General features: G+C 43.0%; 1 protein-coding gene across 1 annotated transcript in view; it reads left to right on the forward strand.

The window, feature by feature from the left end:
- Nucleotides 1-23,926, forward strand: part of GLDN (gliomedin) — a 429,338-nt gene that overhangs the window by 261,727 nt on the left and 143,685 nt on the right. The window contains exon 6 of the mRNA XM_085644191.1: nt 7,786-7,911. Within this exon, the coding sequence (XP_085500317.1) occupies nt 7,786-7,911 (126 nt within the window). The remainder of the gene's footprint in view (nt 1-7,785; nt 7,912-23,926) is intronic.

Below are 23,926 nucleotides of genomic sequence, written 5' to 3' on the forward strand. Positions count from 1 at the left end.
GTCTTTGAACGCCAGTATGTTGACCAGCCATCACAGCAGCATTATCATATGATTGTCCTCTACAAATTTGAACATCAATTCCGTTGCTTTCTAAATCACGCAAAATCATTGTTGAAATATTCTCAGCAGTTTTACCTTTTGTTTCAATGAAATCAACAAATGATTCCACAACCATCACTTTATTTCCATTAATCATAACGTAGCGAACAACTTGGCTCGTCTGATCCGTATGAGAAATATCAGGGGTGCTGTTGAATATCATAGAAAATACTTTGCTTCTTTCACTTGCTCGATAACTTTGCTTCTTACTTTTTCTCCCAAAATTTCTATAAACTCATTCTGAATAGTAGGCAACTTACAGTATGCTCATGTAGCACTGGATCGTATTTCGCCAACAAATGAACTCATTCTAGAAAATGTCCTCTATTTCCTGTTGATTCAGGTTCATCATCAATCTTGCAATGAATTCCTTCTCGGTGACCCCGTAAAGCCAAATTTTGTTTAGCTAGGAATCTAATAATATCCAACAATCTTGAAAGTATCTCCCTCCACTTCTTTACTTTGTTTTTAACTTGTTCTTGTGCCTTTTTATCAATTGTTGCTCCATATCGGATTCTAATTTCCAACTCCTTCCATTGTGTGAAACATCAAACATGGCCCACACTAGATTCATGATCGAAAATTTTAGGATTGAGTTTCCACCACATGTTGAATCCATCTGTAGAATCAACATTTGAATGGCTTCTGTCTGCAAATATTCTGCAACAACAGCAGTAAAGAGCTTCCTTGGAATGAGAGTACACCATCCACGACCTCAACATTTTTTAATTATTTGGCAGAGTTTGAAAAAACCACTCGTGTGTAAGTTTTCAGGTTCGTCCTTTGATTGAAGCACCCTCACGAATCCCTTCACCAAAATCAGCATCTAGATGTTGAACCACAGATGCCCCTTGTCCTACCAGTAAGATATGTGTGTCATCTTTAATCTTACTTGGCCAAAGACCAACATCTTTTAAGTCAATAGCTGGAATTTGTTGTCCGTTACACCCCTTATCACTTGTTGAAGTTGAAGGATCACTTGACTTTAATGACGGTTTGAATTCAGAATCGGAAATTGCTCCAGTAACAGTAGTAGTACTAGTAGTTTCTGTTTTGCGACTGAGGTATTTCAGTCGTGCACATTCATACTTTTTTAATTCTTCCTCTCTAGCCTTTTTCTTTTTTCTAAAGGCTGCACCAATTTCTTTTATTCGCTTCATCTTAACTAAGCTTGAAAGAAAAAGAAAGATATTCATTATAAAAAGAATAACGGATAAATACATCCATTTTAAAATGTTAGCTTGTAGTCTGTTCCGTTTAAATTGCAATAAAATACAGTGAGCTAAGAAGGGCATGCGACTCCTACACCTTGTAACCCTCACTGTCTAATTATCGGACACATCCTGTACATTGATTACCATACGGAGGGAGGCATCACATCACGTCCCAGCTGTCAGAGCGCAGTGACTCGCCGGCGAGATACATTTTGTGAGAAGTGCAGTGCTTGCGGGCATAGATATAATTTAGCTCCTGCTGGGCCCCCACAGCAGAGGGCCACGGCAATCATTCATGGTGTTTTTCGAAACACAGCCCACTTTGTGAATGTGTTTTAAAGTCAATAGCTCATATTCAACTGTAAATAAACATGTGTATATATTGGTTGAATTAAATAACGTAATAAGCTTTAACTGGCCAGTGAAATGCCAAACAAACACTAAACATTGTGATATTTTGCTCTTTCTGGCCACACCTCAATCCTCAGGCAATTCTCTCCCTCTCATTCCCTGCCCACGTTTCCCTTACATTTTCCCCCCACTTCGGCCACTGGTTAAATATGACTTGTCTCAATGAAAATCTCTACATGAAAGAGTCACAATATATGAAGTAAAAAATAAAAAATCTGAGACCTTTTCATTCTTTCATACACTTTGACTTCTGTGACCAAAAGAAATTGTCAAAGCCACCGGTCGACTAACCCCTCGCCTTGGATAAAAATACACTCCAAAGTCCAAAAGGTTGTGTGAATTCATTTTGCATTAACTATTACTCAGGATGATGTACAGATAGCCATTCGTTTCCTACTCAGAGTTTTAGCCTGTCTGTTACATTAGTAGATGTGCCAGTAAAAGTCTAGGTAAGTTTCTATTTGTGAATCGCCAGGACTCGGACTGAAACAACCATGCAGCCACTGAAAGACACCAACAAGGGCACAATTCCGGGGTGCACAGCGTTCACCGACTATTTTCACTGGGTGAACGCCGTCCACCCTGCCAAGAAGTTTGCCCAACAGTAATATGCTGAACCTTTACAGGTGTCATTTTCAGACTCCTAGACACGTTCAGCAGCACCTGCACATTGACTGCTTTTCATTCCCAGCAGCAACTTTCAGGCAGCGAGGGGGGCTTTTTTATATTCATCTCCAGCTGGACCTAAGATAAAGGCCAAGTTAAGGGGCCATTAGGCCTCCTTTTAATCGAGTGGCCTGGAACCTCACACTTAAATGTAAATACAATGGAGGGAAACAAAAGCACACAAATGGTTATCTCCTCACAGGTACTTAAGAGAGACAAGCTTTTGACTTTGTTAGGTCGCTTTATGTAGGTGCATGAACTGTAAGAATCTCAGTGTCCCAGTATTTACACACAATTTAAATAGCACTATTTTACTTTCTTTTATAACGCTACACATCCCAATGCAGCAATTTACATAACATGCAGATTGAAAATAAATCATGCAAGCGTGTAAATCAGTGTACAAAATGTCTTGCATGAGTCAGTGAGGGTTAAAAGTTGTAGCGGTGTCATATCCTACATAGCTCACTGTGCTATTTTAAAAGGCTTACTATTTATGAACTGCAAGTAACAAAAGGATCTGTGCTCAAAGCAGTAACCTTACATAGCTTCATGAAAAAAAATATGTCATCTGCATATTACTGGATATTACATGATGTGCTTTGCAGGCACATTAACCTTCTTTACTACTTTGAGTCAGATCTGGGACTACACAAAACAGAAATTTCTCCAAGAAATTCTTTAACCTCCAGGGTTATCTCACCAATTATTATTCCCTGATAGTTACTGGGCACTTCTGCAGCAGATGTCTTAACCCTATTAAAAAGGCAGACTTTGTAACCAATTAAGCATAGAAGATCTACCTACATGCTTCTCCTTGTTGCCAATTTCTTTGTGGCAGGGTTTTAAAAAAAATATAAAATTAGTTGTGGCCCAGATTTTGCATTGGGATTGCGCCACTGTTTTTTTAGCACAACCCCAAAGTAAAATTTGTTAAATCGCATAATGGGCTTAAATGCACTCATGATATAGCTAATAAAAACAAATGCGTGTGATCATAATAGCTGACTGGTGGGCATTAAATTACCAAACAAGCACACAAGAGGCCACGAGAGCCTACTACAGAAAAGCAACAAATCAAGAAGATGTCAGGTGATTAATAAATAGGTCTTTCACAGTGATACACGCACTACCTAAATCTGCGGGTCCAGAGCAGCTCTGCCTGGTATTGTTCGCATTCTGACTCACACAAGAAACACATCGTCCTATAATACGATATGAGAGACAACTGGAGATGAGAAGAGAACAAAGAGAAAGCAATTAAAGGAGTGAAGGGGTACTAGGGATGAGAGCGTGTCCAGAAAACAACGAATGTGAGAAGCAAGAGGAAAACAGGAATGTGATAGAATGCAAGTTCCAGTTGCACTCAAGAGGTAAAACCAAAAGAGATGGAAGTGAAAGAAAGTGAGAGAAAGAGCATAAAGGTTGCATAGCGTGAGGAAAATGGAAGAAATAGAAATGAGAAAATTAGACTTGTAAGGATGCATTTGAGATATCGGCAAGAAGAGATTAAGAGTTGGACTTAATGGTGAATGGAGTAGAGCACTTTGAAGCATGAAGGTGATGGAAGAAGATAGGTAGACGAGCATCTGAGCTGTAACTGAGTGAAATTCTCTGAGAAAATGAAAATGTGAGGTATAGGACACACCGGAATGGGGAACTGGTGCAAAGGGGAAGATTTTAAGGTGAAAGGAAACTCAAAAAGATAAATGTGAGGGAAAGAGTGGTGAATGTAAAATTAAAACAGAGTCAAAAGAGGTTTGGGATTATGTAAAAAGGAAAATGGAACACTAGGTAAGAGGTGAAGGTCAAAGAAAGACAATGAATTGTTGAGAGGAGAAACTGTATAGAAGTGAAAGAGGGTTGGGTTAGGGTACGATAGATGGAACTTCAGCAGGAAACTGTAAAGAAATGAAAATAAGGACCTTCAAATGGATAAAAGGCTCCCTAGTCTTAGCTCAACGGGAAATGTTTTGCGCTGCCAGAAAACTCAGTTGGTTGATTTGATCACTTCAGATGTCTAAGTCTGTAGCCGGAGGGTCACTGATTAGATTCCTTGTTGGTGCACAGAATAGTGACATGTATTAATGGTGCTATGAGGGCACAGCCTGTGACAGAAAGCAGAGTATGTATGCAATTATTTTAAATATTGTATTACACACAGTATAAAATAGACTGCACGTAGCATAAGATAAGATAGTTTGTCGCCTGGAGGAGGCTAGTGACATGATTGTTTGCAACACTCTTGTGAGACGCATTAATTAACACACTTGCACAAAACACTGTTGCTGCATAATGTGTGTGTAATGTAAAGTTCTCCGACGCCCTACATATGGATGAGTAGCACTATAAATAGCATTACTTGATGTGTAACTTGTCACTCACTCTGTGACACTAGAGATATTTATGCCAGGACATCAGGGCAGGCTCTGGTGATGCTCATGACACTACAACTCTGAATGCCTCATGTGCACAAAGCAATACCCCTTCTGCATTGGTGGGGTCCAGTAAAGATCTGTGTTCTCTACTAAACTGTTGTTTTGTATTGTCAGTGGCTCTTATTGCACAGCTCCGCTCCAGTGGATCTGCAGCCTAACCGCAGGTCCTTGCTCTTTTTGTTGTTGATTCTTAGTGGAGCTCTGTGAACTGCTTTCTAGATGTCCATAGCTGTCATTTTAATTATAGTCAGCTGCAGCAGGCGTTTACAGCAGTGTTAGATCTTCTGAGAGTTTCTCGTTGCTCAAATGGGTCTAATTTCTGATATTTATGTTTCCTCATCTTCATTGCTTGATTTTTGCTCGTAAGAAAGTGTATGTTTTTACTTGTACAGCGTTGAGAAAGTCGTGGGACTACATTCCTTACGCGACGAAACACGTGTTGGCTGTTGGGAGCTATTGTGAAGGCCTTTTGAATAAAAAGAAAAAGAGAGAAGATTGGACTTAAAATTCATTGTCACATATTGCTTGTTGTGATTTGTTTTAACAAACGCGAATACCTTAAAGCTTTTAATTTACGTGTGCTGGGGAACAAGTTGAATACTACTGCCTTTTAAGTCCCATGTCAGCCTTTGTAAATAGAGATTTTTTCTTCGGAATCAGATTTATTTACTGTGTCACCTCTTGCTCGCAGAGGGGCACGAGGATGCTGTCTGTCTGGGTATTTGGAACTTTTTTTTGTCCTTCCAACGAAAGCTTAGGAGCAAATGTGAAATGCGCAGCCAAGGCTTCTCAAACATGTACAAAAATAAATGGAAGTAATTTGTTTGAATCGACCTAAGATTTGTGCACATATTTCGAGTAGAGGTGTGGCGCAGCGGCCAGGGTGACTGACACCAGAACACGGTGTTCACGGTTCGATCCCCGGCGCCGGTGACAATTCAGCCCAGCACCATGTGACTCTGGGCAATAGCTTGTTTAATCTTGCCGACTGCCCCTGACGCCTTCGGGTAATTGTTCATGCTTTACAAATACTGGGTTTATATTTACTGCCTGAATGTGCAAAGGCGCTCAATAGACCGTAAACCCTGCTGGCTGCACAAGTGGCAACCGCGTGTTTACTAGGACGTGTTCCAGGGCATGCTATGTTTAGAATTTTTTTTAAATGTAATGAGCCTCCACATTCGTTTCTTTGTGGAACCGACCCAGCCTTTCATCGTTCAGAAGTTGATAAAATGGTGCTGCTGAATTGGATAATGGCATTATGTACATTTTACAATACAAACGGCGAAATCTTAAAGGTAAAACAGTCACATAAAACAGTTAAATAAGTCACATTTGCCAAGACTTATAGATACTGGCTGCCGTCCCGTCCGCTGTCCCATCATGATCGTAACGTAATGTAATGTAAGGGAATACTTCTATAGCGCGGCTATCACCCAACGGGGATCCTGGTGCTGAGATTACCAAAAACACTGGATGTAACTGAACTAGAGCATAGGACTGAAATTAATCTCTGGGGAAAATGTTTTGTGAAGGACTGTGACCTGCCTGTGACTGCAATCTGTCCAGCTACTCAAAACAGCTTGAATTTGTGTGGTCTGAAGTGCGCATGTCGGGCTGGCCGTCGCAAGACATCTGGTCAATTCGACATGCGCACTTTAGCTTTAGTCAGTCATTGTCATATCTGCTGTAAATCAGCAAGAATGGCCCTGCCCTCGCTTTCACTTGTCTGGAGCTGAAAGTTAAGTAAACAGCGACACTTTAAAATGGAATAGGAATGAATACTGACCATCTTATGATGTTTGCTGCTGCTTTCGTAGCAGGCGGGTGACGCTCCTCCATCCTAAAGGAGGAACCTCCCCTGCTGGAAGAGAGGGCTTGGTCCAACAGTCATCCACTGTGTTGGTCACAATGCTACAATTTTCCCCCTATTTAATTTACTTGGCAAAACTGCGAGAGCTTGTAGGAGGTTGAAGTATACTTACCATGCTTTAGCTTTTGTTGAGGTTCATGAAGAAATGTGAACAGTGATTAACTGATATTCATTTATTCTTCGGGTTTTGGATCTTGATTATTGTATTTTGAGGTTTGTTAATCATACTATTATACCACAGAGATGCTGAGAACTGATTGATCTACCTCCTACTTTGCAATCACGCACGCCAGAGAGTGATTGTAGATTTTTGCACCATGTATGTTTTTTTCATTAATATTCGTGGTAAATGTATGAAGTATGTAGATTCTTAAAATATAAGAGGAACAATGTAGAATTATTTCAATACAATTCCATTCAAAAGAATATAATTTGTTTTAACAACGACTAATTTATCCATTGACTAAGCAGTGATAAGTTGCAAATCTGGTCCCCAAGAACAAATCTTGAACTATTTCAAAAGTAGAATTCCACTTTGTAAAACACATTGACCCACGATCTACTGGAAACCCAAGGAGAGATAAGATTACATAAGGAAATCCTTCATCCTTAAACAGTTGGGTAAAAAGACTGATGGGCCTATTTTGCTGATCTCCCTGTGGCTTAGCAGTCCATTGGCAATGTCTCCATCAGGTGGATAATTCCTTTTATCACAGGCTGTGTAATTCTAATTCAGCACTCAGAATAGGTTGAAGTGGATGTTTGCCTGTGGCATTATCGCCATACAAATCCAACCTACCCACCATCCATCTCCTAACTATGGCAGAACCCGTCGGAGAGATTTTCCTGCCAGATGCAGTCTGCGCCTATCACCTCTGGGTATAATGTAATGGGTGGTCAGTAGCTCCTGTTGTACATGGTAGGGGACCTCCGACGCGGGGCTATGGATTGCTTGCCTACGTAATGTGGATAATGAAGTATGAAATATACAAAACTCCAATCTTCCAAATATATATACATGTTTGTAACATATGAGCATTCTGTTTTAAAAAGATAAAAGTGAATGATGTTTTTTATTGTTTAGGTTTGAAAGGGGAACCTGGCCCACCTGGTCCTCCGGGCCCTCCTGGACCCCAGGGTCCACCAGGAAATCGTAGATCAAAAGCTCAAGCTCAACAAATTACAGAAATGTATAGCAGTACATGTACAGGTGAGTCATAAGATATCATTATAATGTTATGCTATTTGTTTGTAAAGACACCACCTCACATGAAAGCGCCTTATTTAAATGGTGCCTTATTTAAATGGCGCTAGCATGCATATGTGTCAACCATAGAGGTCTTGATGACTTCCCTATATTCATCTGACTGATGAGAATTGTAGTCCTCTTTGATTTATTGCATTTTTCTGGGAATATGTGGCTTCTATGCTGGATTTCAGATTTTAATGATTTTATCTATTCAATTTTATTTTAGTTAAACTGATCTTCCTAGTACTATCACTCGCCGGGGAGCCTGTAGAGTAGGAGGAATTTCAGTCCTCTTTGATTTCCTTGCCATTTTATGGAGGAGTCTGGATGCACTCCACTATCTCGAGGAAGCTACCCTCCACCTTCTCCTCATTGAAGAAGTTTTAATGATTTTCTGCTTACTTACTTTCTCCTTTTCATTGTAGTTATTTTATTTCCAAAGTTCTAACACATGCAGGGGAACCTGCAGGGGAGTGGCCAGGGTCACCTTTGCCCCGCCTTGTTTCTCTTTCCTCCTAGTGGAGCGTTCTGCCTGCCACTGGAGGACATACCTCTCCCGCTATGGTGTGGTGCCTTATTTAAGTGGCATAGGTATCGGGTAGCGGTGCCTACCAGGGATTTCTTTTAAACACAATCCTGCTTGATTTTAAACATACAAGTTATGAGAGCCCAAATTATTGGCCTCAAATATATGAATTATTGAATCCATATCTAGATACACTAAGCAGTCACCCTCAAATATTGATTTTGTCCCGGTCAAGCACGAACAAATTTCCCAAGTTGGCGCTGTATGTTTTTAAGCACTAAAAAGTGTTTATCCTTTTAAAATTCATATCTCTGGTTCCCTACATTGGATGTTTGTTGTTTTGGTGTCAGTTTAATCATAAAAATATTTCCTATTTTTATAAATTGGTTGTGGATTTGTATTGTGTATTGTGTGTTGCTTATTTAATGTATTGGTGTTTTTAAATGCTTAGCACACCTGTCTCCTACGTTAAGCCTGCCTGCTCGCAACCAGCAACCAAGGGTTGAGCCAGGGGTTAATGTATTGAGACCTTGACAGGACCCTATATTGCGTTGGTAGCCTTATTGCTAGTGGTAGGTGCATATTTACCCTTACCAAAAATCCACCTTCCAACATTTAGTCTTAAGCGGTGAGGATACGTTCTTGTGTTTGAATACTCCATACAGTAAATTAAATTAAGATCTTTAAAAATCCGCTAAATTGACTTAGAAAAAAACGTTAAAGTTTTGAATTTTTTAAAGTTGGAGTAAACTGATTTTTAATCTATCTTTTTGATCTTTCTAAATGTGTTCTATTTCTGATTTGTAAACTTTGTGTGACCCAAAACTAGGGATACCCTGGAGGTAGATCTGACAAAACTGAACAAACTCACAGTGGCTGAGCTTAGGGTTCACTGCAGGTCCAGGGGGCTATCTAATGGCAACAAGATCAGGAATACAGAGTTGATTAAGTCCCTCAAGGCCTGGGCACAAGCAGCTTCAAAGAAGGAAGGGAAAGCTGACCCCTCCAACCACCTCCAGGAGGTGGATGTGACACCTCATCCATTACTTCTAGTGCCAGGTTCATACTTCCAGCTAATGGGGGGAGGGGAGGCTCCTCCACAGAGGACACAAATAAGGGCCTCAGAAGGCAAGAGCTTGAAGCTCAGTTAGCGTCCATAGCCCTGAAAGAGAAGAAGATAGAAGTTAGCTGGAGAAAAATGGGAAGAGACAAAAGTAAGAAGAAATGGTGGCAGCGACAAAGAAGAAGATTCAGAAATGCCCAATGGTGGTGGATTTAATCCCAGGCTTCCCAAGGGAATAGTTCCCATGTACAGCAAGGGGGATGACATTGACAAATGGCTCACTGCATTTGAAAGGGACCTTGAGACAAAAGCATTGGGGTTCACGTCTGTGGTAACTGATCCCAATAGCTGGGATAGGCTCCTGACTCTACAGGGGGATGAGGCAAAATTGTACTCTCACATGAGGCAATGTTTAGTCAAGAAATTTGGTCTGACCCCAAAGCAGTACAGGGTGAACATCAGGGACACCCAGAAAGTTAACACACAGGCCAGGGTGGACTTTGTGGACATATCAGTGAAGGCAATGGAGGGCTGGATTAGTGGTAGGTGAGTACTTATGAGGGGCTGTACAATTTATTGTTGAAGGAGTACATCCTGACTCTTGTGTGCAAGAGAAGGTATGCCAGTCACTAGTGCACTCTAAGCGGACTAGCCCAACTGTTGGGTGGTTGAGAACCAGGGTTTCCAATCAGCACTAGGGGGTGATCAGAAGAAGGGAGGCAGGTCTCCCTCCCCTCCCCCGGGAAAGTTCAGGGGACAGCAGGTCAAAAACAGAAAGAGTTCTCACAAGACCCACAAAAACCTGCGCGGCAGGAGGGACCCTGAGCCAATCCACTTTCATGAGGCAGGGGTATCTGGAGAAGTGCTTTGACCCTGCAAAGTCTGGAAAGTTCCGTGACCTGGTGAAGGCAGGTCAGTGGTTTGACTGTTATCTGTCAGGACACAAGAGAGGAGATGCTGTCTGCACAAAGAAGCCCCTACCTGGTGGGCAGTCCCAATGGATTTTTAGTATTGAGGGAGTCTATATTATCCCAGAGATGGGGGAATGGGTTGACAAAGGCAACCCTAATGTCCTTGTGTGGGGTGGAAATTGTAACCCTGGCCGCCTTGCCTCCCAGCATGGAGAAGTATAGGCAGAGGCATAAAATCAATGGAACTGAGGTTGAGGGTCTGAGAGATGTAATAGCCAGTGTGACTATGGTCACAGAGAAACTGGTTTCTCCAGGGCAGATCATACCTGGTGTGTATCACCAGGTAACCTATGCAGACAGCAGAGCCAAACTCCTTCCTATGGCAATGGTGTTTTTGAAATGGGGAGATATGACAGGCCCTCAGAAGGTAGTTTTGTGTCCCGCGCTCCCAGTAGGCTGTCTATGGGGAAATGATCTTGAAGCACCTGTTTGGTCAGGGTGGAGAGAAAGGTCCATGCAACGATGCTGGATCTCCCTGAGTGGGTATGTGCTGTGACTAGGTCACGACTATCCAGAAGGAAAATGCTGGACACTTGGGCCCTTGAACAATGAGTCAAGCATCCAATAGCAAGGAAAAGGCCAATGTGTCTGGTGAGCGAGCCCAAGGAACTCCAGCCATGCAGTAGGAATCTGACCCTGAGGGGGAGTATTTGCCATCTGAGGAAGGGATTCCATCCCTGCAAGGTCTGTCAGATTTGACAGAATTGACTGGAGCTGGTGGACCCTCCATAGAGGAGTTTTGTCTGGGTCAGAGAGAGTGTCCCACACTCAAAAGCTTGAGTCAGACCGCCTCCAAGCAAGAGGAGGGATGTCAGTGAATTCCCCAGAGCCTACTGGGAGGATGGAGTTATATTTACTGAGGCCATGGACCTTAAGGAGTGAGCCACTAGGAGGTTGGTGGTGCCCCAGAAGTACAGAGAATTCCTCCTCACTTTAGGTAATGACATCTTTTTGGCAGGCCATTTGGGTCAAAATAAGAAGTGGGACCGGTTGGTTGACCATTTCTAGTGGCCCAACATGTCTGCCAAAGTGAAGGAGTTTTGCAGCTCCTGTGCAACCTGTCAGGCCAGTGGCAAGACAGGGGGCAAGCCAAAGGCTCCCTTGATACTACTGCCAGTGGTTAAGATTCCCTTTGAGAGGGTGGAGGTGGACATTGTTGGTCCCCTAGAACTTCCAATCACAGCAGGGAACAAGTATATCTTGTTGGTAGTGGACCACATCACAAGATACCCTGAAGCAATACCCTTCAGAGCAGTCAGTGCGCCTTGGGTGGCTAAGGCCCTACTTCATGTCCAGGAATCTGAAGGCTATGTGGGAAGAAAGTGATGTTACCTACAAGCTCACCACCTCATATCATCCCCAGACTAATGGTATGATGAAAAGGTTCAATGAGACCCTGAAGGGCATGGTCAGTGGTTTGTCTAACAAACTCAGGAGGAGATGGGCTGTTGTCCTTCAATCCCTGTTTGCCTACAAGGAGGTCCAACAAAAAGGGGTTGGCTTTAGCCCCTTTGAGTTGGTGTTTAGGCAGCCTGTAAGAGGGCCATTGTGCCTTGTGAGAGAGTCTTGGGTAAAGCTTCTCAAAGAAGCTAAGAACAATGTGGCAGAGTCATGTGCAAGGCAAGAAGAAAACTGGATGCCAGCCAGGAGCACATGAAGCACTGGTATGACAAACAGGCTATCATGTCCAAGTACACTCCTGGAAAATTGGTGTGGGTGTTGGAGCCTGTGGCTCTAAGGGCCGTCCAGGACAAGTGGACTGGGCCCTATCCAATCCTAGAGAAGAAGGATGAGGTTACCTACCTGGTAGACATGAACACCCCCAGGAACCGCCACCGTGTCCTGAATGTCAATAAGTTGAAACCCCACCACGACAGGAAAGACATGATCCTGTTGATGGTCACAGATGAGGGAGGAGAGGAGGAGACTGAGTCAATGCCAGACTTTCTTTCCAACAATGTGCAAGATGGTTCAGAGGAGGAAGTTGTGCTCTCTCCTAAATTGACAGGCCAACAGCACAAAGACAGCAAGCAGGTGCAGGAGCAGTTTGCTGGTCTGTTCTCTCTGACCCCAGGTATCACCAGCTGGTGTATATACAACATTTACACTGGTGACGGCCTACTAGTCAAGAACATGTTGTACAGGTTGTCTGAATAGGTTAGAGCCATCATCAAGGCTTAGTAGCTCAGATGCTGGAATTGGGGGTAATTGAGCCCTTTGACAGTCCATGAGCCCGGCCAGTGGTGTGGTACCCAAACCTAATCCCCCCGGGGAAAGGAGTTGAGGTCCTGTTGTGTGGACTACAGTGGACTGAATGCAGTCACAAGACTGATGCTCACCTAATACCTAGAGCGGATGAGCTCATTGATAAGTTAGGGGCTGTTACTACCCGAGTCCATTTGATTTGACCTCAAGCTACTGGCAGATTGCCCTCAGTGAAGGAGCAAAGGAGAGGTCAGCATTATCCACAACAGAGGGACCTTACCATGTCAAAGTAATGCCGCTTGGCTTAAAAAATGCCCCTGCCACCTTCCAAAGGGTGGTGAACAGGGTTATGTCTAGGCTGGAGAAGTTCAGTGCCGCTTATTGGGGCGATATAGCTGTGTACAGTTCCACCTGGGAGGATCACTTAAGCCACCTGATGGAAGTTCAGGCCCTACAGCAGGCAGGCCTGACTATTAAGGCCAGGAAATGCCAAATAGGGCAGAGTTCAATTCTGTACCTGGGTTACCTTGTAGGTGGAGGCCATGTACATCCTCTCCAGGCCAAAATCCAAACCATTTGGAGTGGACACCTCCCACAACCCAGACACAGGTCAGGGACTCCCCTGGTCTGACTGGGTATTATAGAAGATTTGTTCACAACAATGGGACCATTGTGACTCCCCTGACAGAAATCACTTCTAAAAAGTGGCCAAAGAAATTCATGTGGACCCAAGAGTGTCCGGAGGCATTTGACACTCTGAAAGAGGCTATGTATTAAGCAGCAGCGTTACTGAACCCTTACAACACAAAGTAATTTGTAGTTCAGACAGATGCTTCAGAATAAGGGATTTTTGCCAGTGTTTGCACAAGTGTAATAATGAGGGCCTTGATCAGCCATTTGCCTTCATTAGCAGATGACTTCACCCCGAGAACAAAGGTGAAGTGCCACTGAGCGGGAAGCCTTTGCTGTGGTTTGGTCCCTGAAAAAGCTGAGACCATACCTGTTTGGTACTCACGTCTGTGTTCAAACTGACCATAGGCCTCTCAGATGGCTCATGCAGATCAGGGGTGAGGATCCAAAGCTATTGAGGTGGTCCATTTCCCTAAAGGGATCATCCCCATTATTTGACTGATACTGGAGCTAACTGGCTCTGATTGTGCCCTTGGCGTTGCTAACCAGGGACAGTGCTTTGACTAAAAAGGTATACAGTAATTAGGTGTAATTACAATTGGCATGGACAACCTACCTGTAATTCTCTAGTAAATGGTAGGGCATGTAGGTTTAGAGGCTCAGCAGCTTTGGGGCACTTAAATGAGCGCTTCTGTATTGCCTGCTGTCATTTTAAAAGTCAGCCTGCAAGCTGCTTTTAAATTGTAATTACACGCAAATTAAACTTTGGATTTAAAGGTACTTCCAAAGTATTAAACTAGCTTATTTTTACATAAGTCACCACTAAGGTCTATCCTATGTGACCCCAGATTAGGGTGTCATGTAAAAATAAGCAGGGACATTTTAAAAGATGTTTTATATGCCCTGGTGAGGGAAAAACTACCAATTTCATTTTTAACCATTGTAGCATTTTAGCTCCAGAGGCTAACATGAGAATACGGTCATACAGTGTAACAATTGACAGGAGTGAGCTAAAATAATATTTCAAAGACTTGAAAGATTAGTAATGATAAATCCAACAACTTGCAATTGTTGCAATTATCATAACTAACACAGAAAAAAAGTTATAGTATTTTCTTTTCTGTGAACCAAAAACCAGCCTTCTGGCAGCCTCCCGTGATTGGCTAGCCCTTAACAAGCCTAGCCAAACTTATTTGATGAGGTGATAAGTGGCCTGCATAGAGACAGAGGTTTTCTAGGGGGAGCACAAGCTCTGCAGAAAACAGGCCAGGAAGAGGGCTGGGTAAACAAACTGGGCTTCAAAGAAAGCAGGACAGTAAGGAATACCAGGCAGGCTTGTTCCCTATTCCTGTACACCCCAGCTAGATGGCAGCCCCAGGAATGTAATTTGTAGGAGGTCTGGAAGGAGAGTGTTATGGGAAATTAGCCACACCAGTAGGTTAGCTTATCCAGATCTTACTCCCAATGACATAAACTCTCCATCTTCAATTTTAAAGTACAGTGCTTTGTGGGGCAAGATTCTACCACACTTTGGAGGACGCTGTCATGCTTTTGGGTGTCGCTCTGTACTCCATTGGCCAGGGGTGCCCCCTTCCTTTCACCCCAGACCACTGGATAAATATGTGACAAATGCATAGCAACTCAGATATGCTGCTTGAAACAACAAGGAGAAGAAAGTCTGCCCTGTTTTAACCCTGGTCTGCACCCTAAAAGATTGCACTCTGAAGGATTGCTCCTGCAGTACACTTGGAACTACAGCCCTGAGGACTTTACCTTGCTTCAAAAAGGATTAAGGAGTGGACTCCCTGAAAGCCACAAGTTAACAGAGCTCACCTGCATCATCTACCCCAACAAGTCCCCTTCCTGAATTGCACTCAGTGGACGTTTAAGGATATAGCCGGGTGCATTGTGGGAATTATAGTCCCAAACTTCCAAGGACCAACTTAGGGCTACTAGACCCTTGGATTTGTATTTTGGACATTTTGAAACCTCAAGTGGGACTTCAGCAAGAAGTTCCAGAATTTAGGAGCAACTTTTGGAGAAAGCGCCATAAGGTGACTGACCCGTCAATGGGAGACAAGCCACCACATCGATCTACGGCCGAGTCTGGATTTCAGTTTCGTCCCGCTGAAAGCTCCGGTGCTCAAGACTTTCAGGAATTTAGAGAGGCCTCGCACTGAGCCAAGCCGCCGTTGTCAACTTGAAACTCGGACTGAAGAGGAGACTCGCTCGATGACGAGAGAAAATCCTTTAGAAAAGTTTCTAAGTGCAAAGGTAAAGTTTTGATAGGCTTCCACTTAGTGCATCTGAACTGAGCTCCATCGCGGTCGGCCTCAATCATTGATTTTATCCTAGTCAAGCATGACCACATGCAGCAAGTTGGCACTGTATGTTTTTAAGCACTAGAAAGTGTTTATTCTTTAGAAAATTCATATCTTCGGGTCCCTACATTGTTTTTTTGTTGTTTTGGTGTCAGTATAATCATAAATACATATCCTAGGTTTATAAATTGGTTGTGGATTTTTTATAGTGTTTTGTGGCTTACATATTTAATGTATTGGTGTTTTTGTTTTTAAATGATCCACACACCTGTCTCCTAAGTTAAGCCTGCCTGCTCGCAGCCAGATCCAAGGGTTATGTTGTGTTGGTGGCCTTATTGCTAGTTGTAGGTGCATACTTACCCCTACCAGTAATGCATCTTCCAGCTGTAAGTTTTCAGAGCAACACAAATGTGTCACCAGTATATGTTGATTTGACACTATGAACCTAAGGCAGTGTGGTTGGTGTATGATGCATCTACCTAAGGGAAGCACATAGAAAGAACTGTTAGGTGTAGACTTAGATAACAGGTCCCACTGTGTCTAAAGGGTGAACGATTTGCAGCACCCTGAGTTCTGGGTCATTGGTAGATTACCTTTTTTAGCACTCTGGGAAGACTTGTAGCTTGTAGGTTCTAGACACGGGCCTTCTGGCAGCAGAGCTTGGCATCTGGAATGCTAGTGAATTCTCCTGGAAAACCCTTGTACTGGGAGTCCTGAACAGGCAGAGGAAAGTAAAAGGAAAAGGGACAAAAAAATATAAGTTGAGGTGTTCTAATGTAATTTCAGTGGAACAGATAGTCCAACCAGGAGCTGCTGAATGCACCCCACTAAGGCATAGCATACTCCAACTTTCCAGGACTGTCTCAGCTAATGACCATAGTCCCATTTCTTGAGAGAGTCAGTTTATCTGATTGCCAGTTTGTGCCAAGACTGCCTACTGAAGAGCTAGCATCTGTGGATTAAATTAAGAAAGTGTTTCCGGTTGCTTCATTTCAGGGCATGGAAGTTCCTATGGGTTGTAACTGGTTCAGAACCTGCTTTTCATGTAATGTCATGTTTTTAATACACTTGAGCCAAACATGTAGAATTGATACCATAAACAGGAACGTGTAATTGCAACAGTGAACTGTGGGCCTCATTTACATACATTTGTATAGGGCAGCACCGCAAGCCTTTTTGCTGCACTGCCCTTTGTCAAAAGAAAAGTGCAGGAATGCGCCATATCTATGAGATACAGTGCATTCCTGTCCTCTTCTGCAGCGCTGGTGCACAACTGGCTGCCATACGCCAGTGCAGGCCCCCTTCCACCATGATGTCTGCATTGTGGGAATTCTTGTTTTTGTACAGGAAGGGACACCTTCCTGCACAAAAACAATCAATGGAGGTGCTTTCAGATTGCAGCACACATAGAAAGAGGAAAAAAGGCGGAGAAATAGCTATTTCTCCTTGTTGCGCCTCCCTTACACCTTCCCTGGGGAGGCATATTCTTTTGACACATTCCTACGTTTACAGAACGTTGTGAATCTGGGAATGTGTCAAATGCCATTGGTGTTACGTGGGAAGATCCGCCACAACGCCCCTAGCCCGCCTTCCCATCGCAGTGTGAGGCAACGCAGTGAAAAGCGCTACATTGCCTCACACCATATCTATAAGGCCATGTAAAGCCAACCAGGGTGGCTTTACGTGGCTTTGGACATATGGCATAAAAGTGACGTTCCTGCAGCACACAGGGGCTTGAAAAGAGCCCCTGGATGTATGTCAAGTGAGCTGCGCTCTGATAGCAAAGTTTTCAGCGTGACTTACAGAAAACTTGATCAATATGTAGATGCAAGACTGCAATGGTGTGACCTCGCTATTGAGCAGTTAAAGCCAGTGCCTTGTGACTAGGTGACGCTAGCAATGTTTTTAATGTGCAACTTACAGAAAACAGATTGATCAACATGTTGCTTTCTCTCACTGTATGTTCCTATTTATCAAACGTTATGCTTTATCAAACTTTGGGGTGATACATTTGATCAGAGGGCTTGCAAAGTCCCGATTTTCACTCAGATGCCTAATTTCACACAGTACAGGTATCACCTATATGTGCACATGTATAGGGATCTGGTGCAGGGCAGCACAGCTAGTCACCTTGCTGCACTGCCCTACCTCAAAGTGAAAGGGCACAATTGCACCATGTCTATGGCATACGGTGCATTCCTGTCATTTCTCCCTGCGCTGGTGAGGTTTCCACAGCCTAGCACCAATGCAGGCACCCTTGCACCATGGTGCAAGGGTGCCTCTGTTGCATGCAAGATTGTTGTGAAGGAAGGGGCACCTTCCTTCCCCCATAAAAATCCTGAGAGGCTTTTTCCTCTTGTTATGTCTGCTGCACAATGCAGCACACATAGAAAAAGGAAAAAAGTAGGAGAAATAAAGTTATTTCTCCTAGTTGCGAGTTGTAAGGCTTTGGCGCATCCCTAGGTTTACATGGTCTTGTAAATCTGGGGTAGTGTTGTAATTCATGTGTGTTGCGTGGCAACACCCACCGATATGCCAATGGAATGCCTCCTTAGCGTAGAGTAAGGCAACACAGCGATTCGTGCTGCCTTGCCTTACTCCATGAGGCATATTTATGAGTGCTTTGTGTCATGGTTGCACCACGGAATGTGACACATGCACGACACAAACCTCTCAGTCGTATTTATGAAGCTCCACAAAGCCACATTGCGTGGCTTTGAATGGCTTCACAAATATGAGTAATGCAACGCAGTGCAAATCGCTGCACTGCTTTACAATGCGCAAGGAAAGTGTTCCACGGGCGTTGTAGTGTGTGTCCAAGGCATCAAAATCTTACCTCTCCTGGCGAGGCGTAACAAGGAGAAATATTATTATTTCTTTTTTTTTTTTTTTACTCTGTGTGCCGCATTCTGCAAAAAGAAGTAAAAACAAAGAGAAAAAAAAAATTCCTTCTTGTTATGCCTCGCCTGGGCATTCTGCAGCACAATAGACAGAGGAAAGCGTCTGTATGGGTTGTTTTTGTGCAGAAAGGTCCCCCGTCACAGAGTCTGCAATATAGAGAGGACTTGGTTCATGTCGCTTTATGAATATGCATTTAAATGTCGTCAATGCTTCTTTCATTGGCAGGAGACAAAGACGCTTATGTTATGAAGTACTTCCATCAAATAAAAGGACGACTGTGGACCATATTAGCTGAGACATTATTTAGTTGCAAATATTAAACACACTCTCAATTAGATTAGAACAATAAGACTGGTATATGTATAAAAAACGTGAAGCTCTCTCTTTATATTATTTGAACTTTCTTTTCTTTTGGACACTAGTATATATTCAGAATAATTACATTTGCTGGCTGTGGGTGGCATTCTTGGAAAGAGGCTTGCTAAATGAATTATTTGCAATACATACAGTGGCCTCTATTAGAAATCCTTTTAAGTAGCCCTGAGCTCCGAACTGTTCACTTGATCAACTGAGCCCTTTGTAGCACATTGTTTCTTCCTCATGAAGAGGGTTTTGGTGAATTCTGGATGCAAGTTAAATGGCCCGTGGATCAAATCTCCTTTGGTCCTCATCCAGCTTCCATAAGCTTAATCTCGTTCCTCCTCTGAAGGTATTTTACTTTATATCGAGCCCCATAGTCAACTGAGGGTCCTACTGTCCAGAAACACTGGTATGTAAAAACAGTTACTAGAAACAAGGAGAAAATATTCATTTCCTAGTATATAATCGCATCTTAATTTATACACTCATATAGTATTCAAGAAGTACCAAAACATATTTGCTTAACGAAGCATGGTATACTTTCGACATTTGAAACACGCATTGACAAAGCCAAAATGTTCCACTCTTATACTCCACGCAGAGAGATTGTGCACAAATCTAAAGGCGCCCATGGATAATCGGCTAGCAAACACACAGCCACTCATGGACAACATGAGGTCTATGTAAACAAAAGCACCGATGCATACAGGGACAACACACAAAGAGGCACCATTGCACACAGAGATAAAACACAAACAGGCAACTACGCACACAGACATAGAACTAGAAGCATATAAAGACAGAATAAACATTATCACTGAAAACATACATGCTACACACGCAGAGATAAAGGACACTGAATCGATAAATGATTGTGTTGTTCAAGGGTTCCTTGATGCATATGTGGGGGTGGCCCAATGGATGAATAGGTGGGTTGATGAATTCATGGGAGCATAACTGTGGAATTGAAATGCCACATATTGGTGAAATGATCAAGAAAGACTGGGTGACTAGTGATGGCCACATGAATTCTTAGGTGGACGGATGAATAGGAAAGGGTGGAGGAATGGATGGATCGGCCTGGGCGGATAACATTGTGAGTTGGAGGTGGCCTTTCCCATTTCCTGTTTTGGCTAATTTCATCCCCTCCAGTCTTCTTTCCTTATTCAACATTTAAATACCATTTCCCATTCCTCTGCTTAACAAAAGCCACTGCAAGTGTACGAGAGAGAGAGAGAGAGTGTGTGTGTGTGTGTGTGTGTGCGTGTGTATGTGTGTGTGTGTGCCTGTGTGTGCTTCATATTTGTGAGTGTGGTGGATAGACAAGTGAACATGGATGACAGCATACAGAATGTAGTGGATGAGGGTGTGAGAGTGAGTAGGTGACGTTGGTGAACAGAAAGAGGAGGCTGTTTGTAAAAGGTTGTATGCGTGGTTTCATGGAAAGTTGAGGGGTTGGATTGTAGTGGGGTGTAACACAGGCCCCGCAACCCCCACGGTGCGGGGGCCCCCAAGCTCAAGGCCCCCCCTCAGCACAGCTCTCTGGCTGCAGAGCTCCTGATTGAACCCGGAGGGGGCCCCTCCACGTGCCTTGCAGGGAGGCCCCCTCAAGTTTCATTACGCCAGTAAGGATGAATGCCTGCATGTGAGTGGGGGTGCGGGGACGGGGTATGGGTGTGGGTGGATCCATGAATAAATGCATTGGTGTGTATAACTAGGTGAATGAACCCGTTCATGGATGTGGGTGCAAAGACAGAGGAATGGCTTAGCTTTATGATTTATATGAAAAAAAAGCTGGGATATACAAATATGAATAAAGTGAAATATTCCGACTTCAGAGACTAAATGCCACATAGGGCAGAGCATTCCCTAAACTATGAAATGAGCCTTTCTCCAACCCTGTACTGCCTCAGCCCTGGGGCTCAGGCATGAGATGGATGTTCAAATATTGTATGGAACATTTTGAAGCATGAAAGCCCTTTGCAACACACAATGCATTCGTCATATTCAAATGGACCCAGAGTGAGGGACATCAAACAAAATTCCAAAAACAAGAAAAGGAAAATTTCCAGAATATTATTCGGATTCATTTTTTAAAATAATGCAGCCCTGTTTTTATTGTATAGCAGTACTTAAGAGCCAGGATCTACTTTAGATTCCCGGATGAATTGTAACTTGCTAAGTCTCAATGAGTATAACAAATAATATTTTCTACTGGTGTCCAACAGGAACATTTAATATAGCCTTATAGACCGCCGTAGTGGGCTATACCGGCTATTAAAGGCCCGCTGCATCGTAAAAGGCCCAAGCCGAAGGCAGTGGGAATTTAATAGCCGGTATAGCCCTGCTACGAAGGGCTATAAGGCTATTAGAACATTCTGCCACTAGAGGGCAGAATGTTCTAACAAACAAAAAAAGCCTTCAGGGAGTGCGAGGGGATTCAAATCCCCTCAGGCTCCCTGAAGCCTTTGTTCACAGCCAGAGCTGTGAACAAAGACACATTGGAATGTTGGAGCAGAAGGTTTATACCAGCCATTATAAGCCCGGAGCACTCCATTGTTTTCAATGGAGCTTCCAACATTCCAATGTTCTAATAGATTAGACACATTCTGACGATTTTGTGGGAAGCTTCATAGTATCATTCTCTGGCCCAGGTTCTCGAAGGTTTAGCGTTGGGTTAGCGTTACTTTTTCAACGCAAACCCGACGCTAAACCTGTTTTCGGATTTACAAACCGACGCTGGTATGTATGTATGACATACACTGAAATAATCCTGATACTTTTCAACAAAAGCACAACATTTTTACATTTAAAGACACACATTAATTATTATAACCAGTCGATAATTCCTAACCAGAGGGTCATAACACAGATTTAAAATGCCCGACCATGGCAGTACTGGCAATCGGGTTTCAAACTATCTGTTATGGATAGATAAGGATTTTACATTTTAATTCAGCAGTCCATAAAGACATACGATGAGTAGAATCTCTGAATAATCTAGCCAAATCTAGCCAACGCATTTCTAACCGCAAATCTCTTATGAATTTCCCATTGAAGATGGAGGTTTATGTGAGCCGTTAGCTGTGCATCTCACTAATCTAAGCAGAGAAACAGATGTGATGATACAACAACAAAAGAAAACTGAGCCGTCATTTGGGCGCACAATTGTATTCAATTTAGGATCTATTCCCTACTGAAGATATATGTACCCTCACCAGCCCAGACGCCCTGAAGAGAACCCTAAGTGATTTGCGGTTCGAAACACGTTGGCCAGATTTGGCTAGATCAGATTTGTTGAAAAGTATCAGGATTATTTCAAAGTATGTCATTAGGGTTTTAGTAATATCATTGATTCATTTGATTTCGTTTTTTAGTAATATCACTGATTTATTTGATTTAGTTGAATAATGTGATTTGCCCTAAAGAAGTTTGGTATGCCTTTTCGAAGACTTAGCAAATGTTTTAACCACATTTAATGCTTGGTGACATGCACACATAGGTCCAGTGTATTGATTAACTGGGTCTTTAGTAAAAAAAGTTTTTTAGTAAAAACTAGCCACCTTCTTTCATTTGTTTTAACTTTCCAAATGTGGCATTTTCTAAATTAGTAATTCAAAATCTGACTTTTCCAGAAGATATGATTTTTCATTACAGTTCCAAAGACACCAAACATAAAACGCTACCCCTGACATTATCCTATGGGAAAGGCAGGCCTTGTAGCCTTGTAGTAGTAAAAAGGAATTTAAGAGGTTTTCATTACTAGAGCATGTAAAACTTAAAGGTACATGTTCAACTTTTTAAATACACTGCACCTTTATGTATTAAAAAGAAAGGTTTGGGCTTGGCAAAAGGTTTATTTAGCTAGGTCGAAATGGTAGTTTGAAACTGCACACTCAGCCTGCAGTGGCAGGCCTGAGACATGTTTAAAGTGTTAGTTAAGTGATTGGCACAATAAGTGCTGCAGGCCTGCTAGTAGCATTTAATTTACAGGCCCTAGGTGCAGGTAGTACCACTTTAATAGGGACTTATAAGTAAATTAAATATGCCAATTGGGGATGAGCCAATTTTACCATGTTTTAAGGAGTGAGCACTTGCACTTAGCATTAGCCCTGTTTAACAGTGGGGCAGTGCACGGAGTACTAAGGCCAGCAAAAACATATTCAGCAAAAAAGTGAAGAGCGACCCTTGTAGGAAACTGGGTTTTTGATGGAGCTGTTCCCATCTCCCCCCCGCCCCCCTTTTTAGCTACTAGATGCTGGTTTTTCGACTCTGACAGTGCACCGAGGGCCGCCAACCAGAACTCAGTGCCAGTGCTCTTTCCCTAAAACAAGGTGTGTCTGATTGTTTTACAAATGGTGCGGGACATTAGCACCCCTGTAAGTCCCTACTAAATGGTACCATTGGTACCTAGGGCCTGGGTACTAAAGAGGGTCCCCAAGGGCTGCAACATATCATATGCAACCCTAAGGGACCCACGCACACATTTCACACAGACTGCCAGTTCAGGCTGTGAGACATGGTGCAAACCATGAGGGAACACATGACATGGCACACTCCTGTGTGCCATGCCAACGTCACTGCATTTGTTGTAAGTAAGTCAACGCTAAAGCAGGCCTTTGAGCCCTAAGGCAGGGTGCATTGTATTTTATGTGAGGACATATCTGCCTGAGCAGATATGCCCCTGAAATGTCTAGTTCTATTTCTAGAGATTGTAAGTGAACTGGGAAGCCCTCTTAAGGTATGTACTGGGCACTGGTCCAAACGTGTTACCCAGCCACATAATGGCTTCACTAAAACACATGGTGTTTGGTATCAAACACCTCATATTAATAAACCTACACTGATTCCAGTGATGGATTTATTAATGCCTGCACCAAGAGGGGACGGGATTTAATAATACCTGCATCCAGAGGGTACCTTAGGGGTACCCCCTGAAACCTACTAGGCCTCTAGTTTGCTGATTAACTGGTCCTGTCCATTTTGCCACCACAGACAA

This window comes from Triturus cristatus, chromosome 3_1 (genome assembly GCF_964204655.1).
Source record: "Triturus cristatus chromosome 3_1, aTriCri1.1, whole genome shotgun sequence".
Taxonomy (NCBI): Eukaryota; Metazoa; Chordata; class Amphibia; order Caudata; family Salamandridae; genus Triturus; species Triturus cristatus.